Source organism: Cyanistes caeruleus, unplaced genomic scaffold, assembly GCF_971803275.1.
Source record: "Cyanistes caeruleus unplaced genomic scaffold, bCyaCae1.hap1.1 HAP1_SCAFFOLD_100, whole genome shotgun sequence".
NCBI lineage: Eukaryota > Metazoa > Chordata > Aves > Passeriformes > Paridae > Cyanistes > Cyanistes caeruleus.
Window position 1 is genome coordinate 301490 of NW_028255902.1, and position 16297 is coordinate 317786.

Sequence of the window (16297 nt, forward strand, 5' to 3'; positions counted from 1 at the left end):
AGACATTCTGGCCAGGAGGGTTGTGAGGGCACCCAGCACATGAGAGAACCCACACAACAGCAATTCCATCCTTGGGAGGGGCTTTCACTGTGTCAGGTTGCACAGAGCTCCTGCTCTTGGAGCATTTCTGGGATCGGGCATCCATTTCTCTGCAAAAGCAGTTGCAGTTTTGTGCCACTCTGATTGTAAAACATTTCCACCTTCTAACAAATCTAAATCCATTCTTGTTTAGCTTAATGATATTGATCCCTGTCAATGCAAGACTTGGTAGAAAATAACTTTCACCAGTGTTTCCATTTTTACAGACCACTGAGAGGACCTAAAAATCCAGGATGGGGTCTTGAGGCCTCATCCCATAAGCAGCAGGCAGAGGCTGAGGGCCCTGCGCTGTGCAGCTGCAAGGCCCTGCCAGAGGCAACTTGTGCAGCCCTTTGGCCATGGCTGCTGGCCCTGGGCCTGAGGCCAGCAGGGGACAAGTGACCCTGGCAGCCCTGGGGCCTCATTGCCTCCTTGTCCCTGCCCAGCAGCCTGGCAGGGGCCGCCCCATGGTGCTGCCCTTGGCATTGCACATCCCCACATGCCAGTGGCCCGGGAAGAGCCCTGAGCAATGAGGGAGGGACAGCATCTGCCTTGCCAGGGGCTGGGGCTCAGCCCTTGGCCCTTGCCATTCCTGAAACACATCCAGCTTTGCTCAGCACCACAGACACCTTTCCTTTGCTTGTCCCCAGCTGCCATCAGGGCCTCCAGTCTTCTGCTCTGCCTGGAACCTGGGGACGCTTTCTCACTCGTGTCTCTCATTTCAACTACAAGAAACTTCAGTGTTTCCATCTGACTTGGAGCTCTTGAGGAGTTTCTGGAGCACACTCTGAGGGACTGAGTGTGATGCCAAGAGCCCCAAAGGCCCGAGAGGGTGATGAAAGTGCTGGTGCTGTGTCTGTGCTGCTGAGCTGGGCCGGGCTCCTGGCCCAGAGGCAGCTCCTGGCAAGGGCAGCGCTGCAGAGAGACAGCTCTGGCCAGGAGCAGCTCCTGAGCACAGCCCAGCAGGGCTGGGGCCCTGCCAGGGCATCTCAGGGACACAGAGAGCAGGCCCAGACAGAGCTGCCAGGGGCTCAGCACTGGCAGGGGCTGTGGGATGTGCCAGAGGGGGCTGTGTCCCAGCAGCACCTCTGTGGCTGTGTCCTGGAGCCCCAGAGCAGCTGTGATGTCAGAAAGGGGCTGTGTGACAGCTCCAAGTGGGTTGTGTGAGGTCACAGATGGGGCTGTGACATCCCAGAGTTGGTTGTGTGGGGTCACTGAACAGCTACAGCATCATAGAGGGGACTGTGTGACATCAGAAAGAGGTGTGTGATGTCACAGTGTGGCTGTATGACATCACAGAGTGGGCTGGGTGATGTTACTTAGTGGGTTGTGACATCAGAGACATGACTATGACATCAGAGGTCGAATGTACATCATTACAGAAAGGATTCTGACATCACAGAGCAGGTTGTGACATGACAGAGCCACCACAGGGTGGATTGTGATATCACTGGTTGGTTGTGAGACATCACAGAACAGGCTGTCAAGTCACATGGTGGTGATATGAAATCCTAGAGTGGGCAGTGACATCATAGAAAAGCCATGTGACATCTCAGGACAGGTTGTATGACATCACAGTGTTGACTGTGACATCACAGAATGAACTGTGACATCAAATGTGGCTGTGTGATATCACAGGAGGCTGTGTGACATCACAAGGTGGGTTTGTGGCATATAGGAAGAGATGTGATATCACAGAATGGTGGTGTGACTTCCCAGAGCAGGTTGTGTGACACCACTGAGTGGGCTGTGATATCCCAGGTGGCTGTGTGACATCTCGAGGTCACTGGGGAGGTCACTCTGCCCCAACCTCCCTCACAGTTCCCCCCAGAGAAGTCCATTGCTGCCCTTGCAGCAGCCTGTCTGCACAGAAACACTTCCAGGGCTCTCTGCATTTCCCTTCCCTCACTCTTGCCTCACTCACACACCTCCCAACAACCCACTTGGTGCTTTCAGCTGCAAGGAGTTCAAAGCTTGTCTGTCCTTCAGCAGCTGCTCTAATTCTGCCTTCAGCCAGCTCTGGGGTTGTGTTTATTGTAGAACTCCCTGTGTGTCTGAAACATTCCCTGTGTGGCTCTGCCTTGGGGAAGGTGCCTTGGTGGCACCTTGGGCTTGGCACACACTTGAGGAGGGTGTCTGTTTGCCATGGGGAAACTCAGCAGTTTTAGATTGCTAAAATCAAAGAAGGAAAACCCCTCTTTGCCTGAGTGCAGCCAGTTCTGTGAGCAAAGCAGGTCCCAGGGGAGTGAGGAGAGACAGGATGGGGCTGGGGAATGTGGAGCAAGGTTGTCCCCACTGGGTCAGACCTCAAGGCACAGCTTCTCTGACCTGGCCAGACCTCCTTAGGAGAGACCCTGGATCAATATCCATCACTGAATGCTGCAATCACCTCTGCTCTAAAGAGAACAGGAATAAAAGACACCCTTTAAAATAGGAATACATATTTCTTACAAGCTCTTTGAACTATTTCTCCGTAACTATTTAGGAAACTTTCCTAAGAACTGCACCAGACCAGAGGGAAATCAAGGCACAGCCATGGTTTGTTAGGATTTGCTTGATCCTAATGAGCCCCATGGTGCATTTGGAGCTGAGCCCTTGAACCTCAGGGCCTGAGAGGAGATTGCACAAACCTTTCCAGGAGTCAAAGTCAGAGGAAAAACCCAAAGTTTCTTGAGGCATTAATGGATCCCACTGAGGTCCATCCCCAGCACAGGCTCCTCATGGACTCCTTGGAGGAGAGAACTGGAGGCCAGGATTGCACAAAAACCTCCCAGAGACTCAGTGTGGGAAGGAAAATCCAAAGTAGCTGAAAAAGCCCTGAGTATCTCAAAGTATTGATGAGCCCCACTGAGTGTCAATGCAAAGCTCCCAAGGGACTCATTAAAGCAGATAATTGGGGCCAGGATTGCACAAACTTCTCAGAGACTCAGGGTGGGAAGGAAAAAGGAAAGTGCCTTAAGAACCTGAAGTACCTTGAAGCATTAATGAGCCCCACTGAGTGTTGTTACTGACAAAGGCTCTCAAGGGACTAATTAGAGCAGATAATTGGAGGCCAGGATTGCACAAAGCTCTCAAAGACTCCAAGGCAAAAGCCAAAGTCCTTTGAAAAAGCTGCAGTCCCTGGAGCATGAAGGAGCCCCCAGGGCCATTCCTGAGCAAGGCTCCCCAGGGACTCCTTCCAGCAGATCCCTGAGGCCACTGGCATGTGGGCTAGGGGGGATGCTGAGGGCAGGCCAAGGGGGTGACAGTGGCCAGCCTTGCTGGGGCTGTGCCAGGAGGCCCCAGGGCCTCAGGACAAGGTGTCTCCTCACAGCCCTTGCTGGCACAGCATTGGCTGCTGTGGCCCAGGGCACCAAGCCTTGGCTTCTCTTTGTCCCCAGCTGTCATCAGTGCCTCCAGTGCTCTGCTCTGCCTGGGGCCTGGGGACACTTTCTCAGTCATGTCCCTCAGTGGGACCCATTAAAAGTGAAAGAAACTTTGGAGTTGGATTCTAACTTGGAGTTCTTGAGAGCTTTCTTCCCCTCCCTGTCAGGGACTGATGTTCAGGGCCTCAGCACAAAGCCCCAAGAGGCTCATTAAAGTCCTGCTGCTGTGTGTGCTGCTGAGCTGGGCCAGGCTCCTGGCACAGAGGCAGCTCCTGGAAACCAAGAAGAGCTTCAAAAGCACATTTCTCTTGCTGAGCAGCTCTTCTGCCAGCCCAGCAGGGCTGGGGCACTGCCTGCAGCCACCCTGGGCACAGCCCAGAGGCACAGAGAGCTTCAATCAGTCAGGGCTGGGAAGGGGCTGAGAAGTGCCTGGGGCAGAATCCCTGCCAGCCCTTGGCACAGGAAGCCTCTGGCTGCAGGACAATGCAGCTGCAGCTCCTGGAGGCATCTCCTAAAGCTGGAACACCCCAGTGCCTACAGACTCTGTGAGTACATTCTCTGCCTGTCCCTTGTGCAGAGCAGCCAGGGGTGCCCAGGGCTGTCCTGCAGAGCAGGGTCCTGCAGCCCAGGGCGCTGTGCTGGGGCAGGGACTCTGCTGCCTGCCAGGGACAGCTCTCAGCCGGCCCGGGGAGCTGCTCCCAGCGCTGGGGAGAAGCTGTGGGGGGAAGGAGCCACCCTGAGCAGGGCAGGGGCTGCTGCTGAGAGGGGCTGTGTGGGGCAGGGCTGCTCCCAGCTCCAGTCCAGCCTGGGCACAGCTCCAGAGGACACTTCCCAAAAGAAGGTGAGACTGGAATTGCTGTAAAGATCAGGAGCTTTCCTGAGACTATTTTCAATTTCTTTCTTCAAGCAGGGTGGAAAAGTTGAGATGATGAGAAAAAGATTTTTGCTTTTTATATATGTTTAATGTATTTTTAGATCTGTAAACTATTATTATATAGTTGTAAAATTATAATCCTTAATTAACGCTATTAAACTTCTATTATATACTTATATAACTATTATCCTGAATTAACTCGAGTATGTTTCTTAACCTTTCTCTTAGATTTTAGAACAATAATATGATTTTCTAAATATATTTCTAAAATACTAAATGGTCTTATCATCAGAAAGAGGAGCTACAAGAAGAATATTTGGTTTTGTAACCAGAATGTGAGCAGTCATAACAAAAATTGGGGCAAAGAAACCCTTGGACCTACTCCAGTGGGTTGACCCTGGGGTGTGTAACTGGGGCAGCTGAATCTCCTATTGAATGTTTCTGTTAAATATCCTAATTAATCAATCTTAAGAAATTGTTGAAATAAGGGGCCGGGTGTGCCCCATCCCCACTGGGACACCCAGAAGCTTCCAAAAAAGGTCTGGTTTTTACTTTACTCTTCTAACACTGTTGCAAAGGTTTGGGGTTTTTTTCTCTTTTGATTATGGACAACAGGGGGATGAGAGAAGCAGAAGAGGAATTGTAATCCCAGAATCACAGAACATTCTGAGTTGAAGGGGACACACCAGGATCAGCAAAGTAATGTTGGAACATTTACAGAGATGCCAGAATTGTAAGTTTGGGTGCTCAGTCTCTCTGCTGGGAGGCTCCTAAACAGCCTAAATGCACTGCTCTGATATTGTCCTTGGTATCTGGGGCTCTCAGGGAGGCTCTGGCATCTGCAGCAGCTGAGTCAGGCCCTGCCCTTGGGATTGCTGCCAGGCAGGTGTGTCCATGGGAATGGGGTGTCCCAGCTTCCCTGTGACCTGTGGGGCTGTGGGCAAAGCAGTCCATGGCAAAGGGGAATGAGCTGAGCCCCTCCCTGAGATCCCATCATGGGCACACCTGGGGATCTCCTTGCTGTGTCCTTCCAAGCTCTGAGCTGCCCTCCTGGCTGCAAATCTGTGCCAGAGCCTCTCAGAGTTCCCTGAATGTCCCACGGGGAAGGGCAGAGATGCCACAGCTGAGGAAATGCTGTTGGCTCTGCCAAGGGAGCCGTGAGTGTCCTTGGCAGAGGGGGGTGCTGAGCCCTTGCCCAGAGACCTTTAGAGAGGGTGAGACATTCAGGGATCCCTCTGCTCTGGGCAGGGTCTGGTTTATGCCAGGGTGACACAGGAGTGTGACTGTGCTCTGATTCCAGCCAAAGGTGCAAACCCAGGGCAGTTGGGAACAAGCCCATCCAGCCCCTCACCTTCCCTAAGCCACAGGGAATCCTTTGCCTCTCATGTGTCTCAGTGGGAAATTCTGAGTGCAGCAGAAATGCTGGGGATTTCTGACCTCAGAGAACCAGGAATGATTTGCGAGTAGGAAAACAATTTGTAAAACCAACTCCTGCTATACTTTAGAAGTGTGTGCAGATGGCAAGAGGCCCTTCTGCATTACGAGTGATGCCCTTGACACATCCTGCATTTCCAGCCTTGTCCCTCTCCTGCATGGCCACAAACCCAGGGCAGCAGGGCAGGGATGGCTCCTGGAGAGCCCCCAGGCACAGGCCTGGCTGCTCCTGGAACACTCAGACAGCACAGCTGGAGCTCAGGCAGGGACCTGGGTGAAGACTTTCCCAGAGCAGAAACAAGAGTGGGTGAATCCCAGCTGGACAGTGTACAGGGAATGGCCCAGGTTTGACTCAAAGCAGCCTCTCCTGACTTGCCACTGTCCTTTGTCCATGAACAGGTCCCCATGTTCAACCACAGCAAAAGTCCAACAGCAGCTCCATCAGCCACTTCCTCCTGCTGGCATTGGCAGACACGCGGCAGCTGCAGCTCCTGCACTTCTGCCTCTTCCTGGGCATCTCCCTGGCTGCCCTCCTGGGCAACGGCCTCATCATCAGCGCCGTAGCCTGCAGCCACCACCTGCACAGCCCCATGTTCTTCTTCCTGCTCAACCTGGCCCTCACTGACCTGGGCTGCATCTGCACCACTGTGCCCAAAGCCATGCACAATTCCCTCTGGGACACCAGACACATCTCCTACACAGGATGTGTTGCACAAGTCTTTTTCTTTCTGTTCTTCTTCTCAGCAGAGCTTTCCCTGCTGACCATCATGTGCTACGACCGCTACGTGTCCATCTGCAAACCCCTGCACTACGGGACCCTCCTGGGCAGCAGAGCTTGTGCCCACATGGCAGCAGCTGCCTGGGCCAGTGCCTTTCTCACTGCTCTCATGCACACAGCCAATACATTTTCCCTGCCCCTGTGCCAGGGCAATGCCCTGGGCCAGTTCTTCTGTGAGGTGCCCCAGATCCTCAAGCTCTCCTGCTCCAAATCCTACCTCAGGGAACATGGGCTTCTTGCTGTTGGTGTGTGTTTAACTTTAGGTTGTTTTGTGTTCATTGTTTTCTCCTATGTGCAGATCTTCAGGGTTGTGCTGAGGATCCCCTCTGAGCAGGGACAGCACAAAGCCTTTTCCACCTGCCTCCCTCACCTGGCTGTGGTCTCCCTTTTTATCAGCACTCTCCTGTTTGCTCACCTGAAGCCCCCCTCCATCTCCTCCCCATCTCTGGATCTGGCAGTGTCAGTTCTGTACTCGGTGGTGTCTCCAGTCCTGAACCCCCTCATCTACAGCCTGAGGAACCAGGAGCTCAAGGCTGCAGTGTGGAGAATGATGACTGGATGATTTCAAAAACATTAAACTGCTGGCCAATTTCTGCATATCACTTGTAATAAAAATAATCTTTGGTACTTCTTGTTGGTTTCATTTTGGTAGGTTTCATTTTGGAGGTTCTTTGTTTTACTTTTTAAATCTTGTCCACAAAGAAATGTCATTGTTTGTGACATTTCTCATTTTGTTTCCCTCTCCAACTTCCCTGAGGCCACAGACTGTGTCCATGAAAATCTGCGCTCTTGGTGGTTTTAAAGGTACTAAAGGATCTCCCAGCAAAGTTTTCTGCAGAGATCCCCTTTTGTTCCCTTCTCTGGAGCTGCAGCAGCAGTGTCTGTGTGCAGAGCTGGGGCAGATCAGTGCTGGCACAGCAGCTGTGCCCAGGAGCAGCAGCACTTGGTGTTGCCAGTGCTGCTCCCGTGCCACTGCCCCGCTGCCCTCCTGGCCCTGGTGTTGCTGCAGGGCCTGAGTGCTCTCGGGGCCGGGCACAGCCCTGGGGGTGGCAGTGCCGGGGCTGCAGCAGGGACAGGCCATGGGCACTGCTGGGGCAGCGCTGACGCCTCAGGGCAGGGCCTGGGGGCTCCAGGCTCCTTGCCCAGGCTCTCTCAAGAACACGGCCAGGCCAAAGCTCAGCACAGAAAACCCCCGTGAGCAGCCCCAGGCTGGCCGTGGGCAGGCTGGGGGCAAACAGCATGGCTGGGGCTCTGCAAGGTCCCTGGGGGAGATGGGAAGGAGCAGCAGAGCAGGGGCTGATCCATCCCCACTGCGCTGGACACCCCAGGGCAGCGTCCCAGAGCGTCCTCATGGAGCTGCCAACAACATCCCCCCTGTGCAGCCCTGGCCTCTCCCCCAGCTCAGAGAGGTGCCGCATCCTTGCAGGCACATGTCATGAATAAAATCTCTCAAGAAATCCACCCCAGATCAAATACTGTGTTTAGTTAGGTACAGTTAATGTTCTTATCCCATTTGTGAACCTTGTACCCCTTGTTTGCTCTGATGGTTATTAGTAATGTTAATTACTTACCAGTTTCTGAAGTGTTTTAAAGGTTCTTATGAGACATTCCTGTACCCTTTCCCCTTACTTCCCTGCTACCTTGTAACAGAGCTGCTCCCATGGGGGCTAAATCCAACTAACAAAAGCAACCCATTAGAAAGGTGTGCCACAGAATGAGGCAAATCCCATGGTCCCTGTGCCACACTAGAACAAAGAAACTCCCAGGAAGCTGTGTAACCCAGTAATATGCAAACTAAGGCATGCAGGACACCAAAACAATGAGCTAACAGAGGAATAAAAGGACAAGGAAACATATTTGAGCAAGCTATGATGCAAGATCATCTCCCTGCATCAACTAAGCCTGCTTAGAAACCACCTTCCTGCATCACCATGAGCTAAGAGGACTGGAAAGGACTGACAGCTCTAGACAGCAAAGCAGAACAACAGGTCCCTGGCTACTCTCATGAGGACGGAAGCCCCAGCTCTGCAGTGTGTGCTGCAAAGCTGAATTGTGTCTCCTCCTTGGAGCTGACAGTGTGGGAATGGCAGTGATGCAAACAACCCCTCGGGCCCCCCCCTACCCCCCAAGAGCTGAATCCTAATAAAGGCATCAAACAGGAGTCTTGTCTCCTGGCCAATTTCTTTCAATTACCATGTGCCACACGGCCGTGGCCGAGGGGGCCTGGACCCACCCGGAGCTCCTCCCGGAGCCCAGCGGACTCCAGCTCAGCGGGGGCCGGCAGCGGGGCACGGCTTAGGCTCGGCAAGGTGTGAGCAGCCGTGGTCCGGCCCAGCCTCAGCCGGGGTCCCGCAGCCTCCCGTCCCCACCCGGTCACTGCTGGGGCCAGCCCGGCCCCGCCAGGCCGAGCCTGTGCGATTCAGCCCTTCTGGGACACAGGGCCAGAAAGACTTCAGCCCTGAAGCAGCAGGCTTTGAGTTCAAGCCTTGGGAAGCACTTGCCAAAGGCTTGATGGCAATTCATACGTTCATCAAGTCACCCCACTGAAAGTTATGTTTCTAGAATCTTCCCGTATCTCTCCCCTGATTGGTTGCAATTTGTCGCAGTATTTTGCATCTTTCCAACCCCAGTCTGTGTCTGGACCCACGCCCTCAGACTGCGCCCTCACACCTCCCCTAGATATTGTTGTGTCTGCCCCTAGGCCTGGTTTTTGCTCTTTGCTCCTGTGCTGCGCAGGCTTTATGGGCCTCATCCCTACTTGATTTTCCTATTCCAGTTGGTTTTGGGGACTCCAGCGAACCCGCTCCTTTAATTTCCTCCTCGGTTGCCCGGGTGTCAGGGGACCCTGAAGCTTTAAGGATTGTTGCGGCCACTGTCAGCACGACTGCAAGGGCCGCAGTGCAGCGGGGCCCGGCCCGACCGGCAGCCGGGTACCTCCTCAAAGGTGGAAGCAAGAGAGAGATTTCCCTGGCTTGCCTGTCTGCAAAATGTCAGTCTCACCGAGGTGGATGCAGCTTTTTAAATGCTTTAATAGGTAGTCAGTTCCCACAGCTAGCCAGCTCTTGGATTTTGCTTGGCACAGGGGCAGCTCTCGCTTAGCAGCTCCTCTCAGGAAAATCATTTCCATGGGGGGCTTCTTCCCTGCTCACCAAATAGCAATTCATGCAAAAGCAGCACAAACTGTTCTTCCTGTCCTCCTATCTTTGCCAGAGAGTGCCTTTCAAAGGGATAATAATTGGGAATGAGGGGGTTTACATTTTCCATTGCAAAGGAGCCTCCTGCCTCCCTTAGCAGGCCCCTGTCTTTCTAACGAAGACACACACGGTCTCCTTTTGCACCTTCACTTGGCCCCAGCCACTCCTGATCATTTGAAGGAGCGGCTCAGAAGAAGGGGCTGCAATCCCCCAAGGCCTGGGCTGCTCCAGGCCGCTCCTGGTGCCTTGAGCTGTTGAAGGGGTGCTGGGGTGGCCTTTGTGACACAGGCACAGGGTGCCGGGGTGGCCTTTGTGACACAGGCATGGGGTGCCGGGGTGGCCTTTGTGACACAGGCACGGGGTGCCGGGGTGGCCTTTGTGACACAGGCACGGGGTGCCGGGGTGCCCTTTGTGACACAGGCACGGTGCGTCAGGGCCGTGGTGACGTGGGACCTTGCGGTGCCCAAAGTCCACTGTGACATGGCAGAGCCCCGCCCCAGCTGGGGGGTATATAAAGGGCTTGTGGGGCCCGGGTCAGTCCCAGGACAGTGGCTGTGTCCAGGTACCTGTGTGCACCAGAGGACTGCAGGCACGGAGGAGGAGAAGGCGAAGCCCAAGTCCCAGCCCTGCCCAGGCCCTGGCCCGGCTCACAGAGAGCCCAGGCCTTGAGGGAGCAGCAGGAGGAGGCTGAGAGGGCAAGCAGAGGGAGGAGAGGAGCCGTGGAGTCCTGCACTGAGGAAGAGCCAGAGCTCTGCCGAGGAGAAATGAACAAGTTCCAGCAAGGGACTCCAGGGGAAGCCTGCACTGAGCCACAGCTGTCCCCAGGAGAAGCCCAGAGCTGCCAGGAGCTCTCTGAGTGGGATGAAGGCCTTGAGCAAGAGCTGGTCCGAGTATGGGGGAGCTACTGGCATTTCTGGGACTGGGATGAGGGCAGGGAGCAAGAGCCCTCCCCAGCTGTCTCCGAGTGGGGCGAGTGCAGGGAGCAGGAGCCGTGGCAGGCGGACAGCGATCACTGTCAGGAATTCTCAGATTGGGAAGAATCTCCTGAGCAGCGGCTGTCCCCAGGAGAACTCACGAGCCGCTGGGCACTCTTGGACTGGGAAGCTTGCCGCAAGCAAGAGCTGTGCCAGGATGGCCAGGAGGTGACTGGAGGCAAAGCAAAGAGAAAATCCTCCAGGTCCAGCAGGGATGATGACAGTGATGGAGAGCTGGCTCAGGACAGCAGGGAATACTGCGACATCCTGTGCAGCCAGCTCAAGGCCTGGCAGCGGGAGGACGATGACTGGGATGAGGTGAGCGTCCTGGAGCTGCACGAGGAAGGAGAAGAGGCCAGGCAGCAGAGACTGGCAGATTTAGCCCAAGAGGGAATCCTGCTGCCTGTCCCTCGAGAAGCTTGGGTGGAGTGCCAGGAGCCCGAGCTGTGCCCGCAAGAGCAACTCTGTGCCGGGCCTGGCCCTCTGGCAGCCCAAGCCACGGTGGAAAATGTCTCTTCTCCTGGGCAGCTGCTTCCCCACAGGAAAGGCCACTCGCTCTTGAGGCAGGCACTGTGGGCGCTGCAGGCGCTGTGGGAGCTGTGGGGGCTGTTCCACTGCCCCTGCCTGGCGGCACAGCTGCAGGATCAGCGCCCGCTGCCAGCAGCGCCAGGCTGCAGATGGCGGCTGCCCCGCGGCCTGCCCGGCGCCCCGAGGGAGCCACACGGGCTGCCCCAGCCTGCGCTGGCCCTGCGGGCCTAGTCGGCCCCGGCCGCTCTGCGGCATCCCCGGGGCAGCTCCCCGAGGGCACACGGCAGCCCAAAGCGGCACCCGAATGGGGACCCTCACTGCCGGGGCTCAGCGCCGCATCCCGGCCCATCGTCCGGCCGGGAAGGCACCTGGAAAGTCATCGGCTCCCAGCGGCAGCCTGGCACCGCCAGCGGCACCCCTGCACCGGGTCCCCAAGGGCCACAGCCACACGGCTCTTGGCCCTTTGCAGGGACACTGGCTCCAGCTCCTCCCTGCTGGACTCCAAGGCCATTTCCTCTCCTCCGGAAAGGACTCCATGCTGATCCTGTGGCACTTTGGCCATGAGGAATGGACACAGACAGGAGGTGTTGCTCCCAGGACACAACGGCGGCCTGCTGGACTGCAACACACACAATTCTGACAAAAGAAAAGAAAACTGTGTTTAGGAAGTAGTAGTAGGCAAGAAAAGAACCCCAACCCCCCCACACCCCCACTAAAACCTGCATAAGACCCTCCAGAAACAAAGAAATGATAAAGAATAAGAACAGGAATATTAGGAAGAAGAGGTAGAAGCTGAAGTAGATGAAGACGTAGTAGTACTTAAAACATGGAAAATTAAGAATAAGAATAAAATGTTGGAGTCTGGAATACAGAGTGTGTGCCCTTGTTTCTGACACTTAGTTATAAGATCCAGTTATAAGTTCCCCCAGGCAGGGCAGGTCCCTGGGTGCTGCCCCTGGCCCAGATAGTTTTCAGATGGAAAAACTATCAGAAGTAAGGTTTTAGAAGACAAAATGACTTCCCTGCTGACAGCACCGTAAGGAATAGCTGCAGGGCAGAGTTTTAAAAACAGAGGTTGTCTTGACCTCTCTACAGCCTTGCATGGTGCTCAGCATGATAGATCAGGGGAAAAAATATTATAGTGGTGTGGTAGCAGCCTCAGGGAGACAAAGAGTTAACATTGTCCCACCCCAAACCCCTTGTGAAGGGCGGCCCAGGAGTTCTGATTGGGTTTGAGTCCCTGGGGGGTTCTCCCTTGGTGTGCTTCTACTGGTCCCTGACCCTGAACTCCACCCTCAAAGGTGGAAACCCTTGAGAGTTCTGTCCCTCAAAAGCCCCTTCTGTGCCTCTGTTCGGGGCTCTCTGTTCTGGACCTGACTTTGTTCCCATGCTGAATAAATGGTTTCATGAACGGGAGCCCGTCTCGGTTGGTGTTTGATGCTGGTCCCCAGAATCCTGCTGCTTCCCTGGACGAGATCCTGGAGTTGTGGACTGCAACAGCAGGGTATTGGATGAAATACACAAATTGACACATTGGGGGACGCAGGGTCTATGTGACCACTCCTTGAGGGAGAACATCTGCATAGGGGTTTATGATATAGCAAAGGCCATCACTCAGGGCTGTGTAACGTGTCAAAGGGTAAAACAACGAGTGATGACGAAACCCGTACCAGGGGGGAGGGAACTAGCGGAGAGACCCTTCCAAAATGTGTAAATTGATTTCACAGAAATGCCTCTAGCACAGGGATACAAACACCTGCTAGTGATCGTAGATCACCTGACCCATTGGCCAGAGGCTTTTCCCTCTTGGAATGAAACAGCGAGAGTAGTAGTCAAAATACTTTTGGAACATATTGTCCCTAGGTATGGGTTAATCAATAACATAGACTCGGACCAAGGCCCCCATTTCACTGCCCGTGTCCTCCAGGAAACCACTGAAGCCCTGGGGATAAAGTGGAGGTTACACACCCCATGGCATCCCCAGAGCTCCGGTCGTTTAGAACGGATGAATAAGACCATAAAAACGACCTTAACCAAGCTGACTCTGGAGACTAAATTAGATTGGATAAAATGTTTCCCTTTGGCTTTATTACAGATAAGAACCCAACCTCGAGCAGATTTAGGGGTATCCCCCTATGAAATGTTATTTGGACTCCCCTTCCTAATTACTCCTTACAGCACTGCCCAGTATACTGAAGGGGAAGAAACCTCAAGGAGGTATTTGGAAACTGTTGTTAAAACTTTAGAAAAACTCAGGATAAAAGGGTATCTCCCTCAAACTCCTCCCTTTGAGGTAGACACACACCATATTAACCCTGGGGATTGGGTATTGGTAAAATCTTGGGCTAACTCTCCTCTCACTCCAAAGTTTGAAGGACCCTACCAAGTTCAACTCACCACACATACGGCTGTGAGAACCCGGGAAAAAGGGTGGACACACGTGACTCGAGTTAAAGGACCAGTGGCACCACCAGATGGGGAAGTAAACTCCGAAAAAGATCCCTCTAACTGGACTGTTGTCCCCAACACCAAGGACTTGAAAATAACCTTAAGAAGGAAATCCAGAGACTGAAGTCCCCAATCAGGAACTGGAATTGCAACAGTTGTTGTTAAGTGAACTCTTGGCTGCAAAATTTGTGGTTGAGTGTTTCTTTAAAGTTTGTGAACTAATGTTAAAGTGTTTTCCAGTTGTGCTTAACTTGTAACTATATTATTATTATTATTATTATTATTATTATTATTATTATTATTATTATTATTTTTAAAAGTAAAATAACCCCTCCCCTCCCCTCCCCCCTGAATAAGGCTCCAATTTCCTAGCCAAGACTATATCCCTCCCTGGGCAGCTTTTCCCAAGACCAAAAACGACAACAGTAAAAAGGAGAAGGACAAAAGAGAAATAATAAAGCTGTAAGCCTTGGACACAGACCCCCAAAAAAGTGTGAGGAAAACCCCAAGAGGCAAGACCAGGGGAGATCAAACATGGTTCCTGCTGGACTCTTGGGAGTCATGGACTGCAGGGAGCCTAAAAGGATCATCACAAGGCTCATGGTAGGTCTGGTGATAGCAATGCACCTCACCAATGCCATGGGGACAGACTCTTGCATGAAATGTTATTATCCCTTGTATGATGGGGAAAATCTAGGGTCCCTGGTAAGGGTCCACACAAATTTGAGTCCTTCTTGCTACAACAAATCACAATTAGAAGAATGCCAAGAAAACAGAAAAACATATTGGATTACCAGAAATACGGCCACTTTTAGAGAACGTCTTTTGGGAGACTGTCCCATGAGGGATACTTGGCTGTGCTTTGAAAAGAACGAACCAGTAAAAGGTGAACCTGGTGTGGTAAAGGAGAAAAGAGTGGACATGAGCGTGGGAAATGAAGAATGGGAAAATTTGAGTGGGAAGAACTTGTTCATTGATTCAGCTGAAAACATCAGCAAGGAATTAAATATAACTGATTGTTGGGTATGTGGGAGTACTAAAATGTCTGATATTTGGCCCTGGGAGGGAATTAGCTTGAAACCTTGAGAAATTCTAAGCATAAAATGAACTGGGGAAGGCCAAAGCACACCAGGGTATAGGAGAAGAGAAAAATGGGAATTAAAGGCTAAGGTAATTGGGGAAGACTGTATTCTACAAACCGGAAAAAGATATAGGACCCTGGTGGGGCAGATGGCATGCAAAAGATATAACGAAGAATCTAGGAACTAAATGGGTTCCCCCAGGAGCCCAACCTAAGATATTGATCCTTAGAGAAGAGGGAAAAAGGGTGCATTCATCACAAAGGATATAACCTTTATGAATGTGCAGAAAAAGGGATCAATCCCTTCTGGGGAATTAGAAGCCTATCAAAGCATTGGGAGTACCCCTATGAAGACAGGGAGGGTTTTTGGGAAGCCCCAGATGATTTCTTTTGGATCTGCAGGGATGCAGCTTATACACATCTACCAGGAGACTGGTCAGGTAGCTGCACGATTGGGGTGATAAAGCCAGCTTTCTTCCTGCTCCCAAAACAAGCTGGCTCAGAGCTTGGAGTACCACTATATGACAACCTAAAGAGGCCCCTAAAAAGGAAGAAGAGGAGTGTAATAAGCACAGGAGGGACCCAGAATTGGAAAGGAACAGTCTGGACCCTGGAGGAAATAATAAGAACTTATGGGCCAGCTACCTGGGCCCAGGATGGGTCCTGGGGATATAGGACCCCAATATACATGTTAAACAGAATAATCAGGCTCCAAGCTGTAATTGAAATAACATGGAACAAAACAGCCCTGGCTCTTGATCATATAAGTGACCAACTCTCCCAGACCCGAACAGTGGTGTACCAACTCCGACTGGCAGTAGATTACCTTCTTGCTGATGAGGGGGAAATCTGTGGGAAGTTCAACACCTCTGAATGCTGCCTAGAAATAGATGATAAAAGTGAAGTAATCTGGAACATTTCTAAAGAGATCAGAAAAATCTCCTACTTAGGGAACCAAGAATGGATGCCGATCCTGAATACTGATTGATGGGATAGTTTCTGGTCCTTTAAGGGCTGGTGGGAAAAGGTGGCATTCATTGGTATAGCGGGACTAGCAGGACTGTTATTTCTTCCCTGCGTCATCCCGTGTTTGATCAGAATAATTACCTCAGCAATACAGTCTAGCAGCACGATCTACAACTCGTTAGAAATAACCCAAGAGAAGGGAAAAACTAAGATCCTAATGTTAGAAAGTTCAGAGCTGAAAGAAGCAAAAAGGGTATATGACCAATACCAAAGACTAAAGAATTTTCACTACCAGGAGCCTGAAACAACAAGTTGACGCAGGCTGATGCCTGGTCAAATTAAAAGAGGGGAGATATTGTTATAAATAAAAATCCCAATGTTCAAATTATATGTTCCTGTTTCAATCCCAGTTTAGGTCCCTGGATAAGGGGTTTTGGTGTTGTTAGTCCCAAAAGGGTTCACTGTTAAGAAGTTCATACTTGTTTTATCCTTGCATTTGTATCCCCATCCTTTACCCCCTCCCAACCCATCGGGTAATTTAGCTGCTGCTACCCAGGATGAACTTCCCCATTTCCCA

General features: G+C 52.3%; 2 protein-coding genes across 2 annotated transcripts in view; one reads left to right on the top strand and one right to left on the bottom strand.

Annotated features, from left to right (window-relative positions):
* The window catches only part of LOC147646363 (uncharacterized), a 183930-nt gene that overhangs the window by 37207 nt on the left and 130426 nt on the right, over positions 1 to 16297 (bottom strand). The window lies entirely within an intron of this gene.
* LOC111945289 (olfactory receptor 14J1-like) lies at positions 4824 to 7201 on the top strand. Its single transcript, XM_086873555.1, has 2 exons — positions 4824 to 5050; positions 6151 to 7201. Exons 1-2 carry the CDS (start codon positions 5020 to 5022, stop codon positions 7089 to 7091), a joined length of 972 nt encoding a protein of 323 aa, XP_086729681.1. The 5' UTR covers positions 4824 to 5019; the 3' UTR covers positions 7092 to 7201.

Excerpts from the sequence above, each read along its gene's own strand:
- LOC111945289 (XM_086873555.1), top strand. The coding sequence starts at position 5,020 with ATGTTGGAACATTTACAGAGATGCCAGAATT. Across the intron at positions 5,051-6,150 it reads TTTACAGAGATGCCAGAATT|GTCCCCATGTTCAACCACAG; the intron begins GTAAGTTTGGGT and ends GTCCATGAACAG.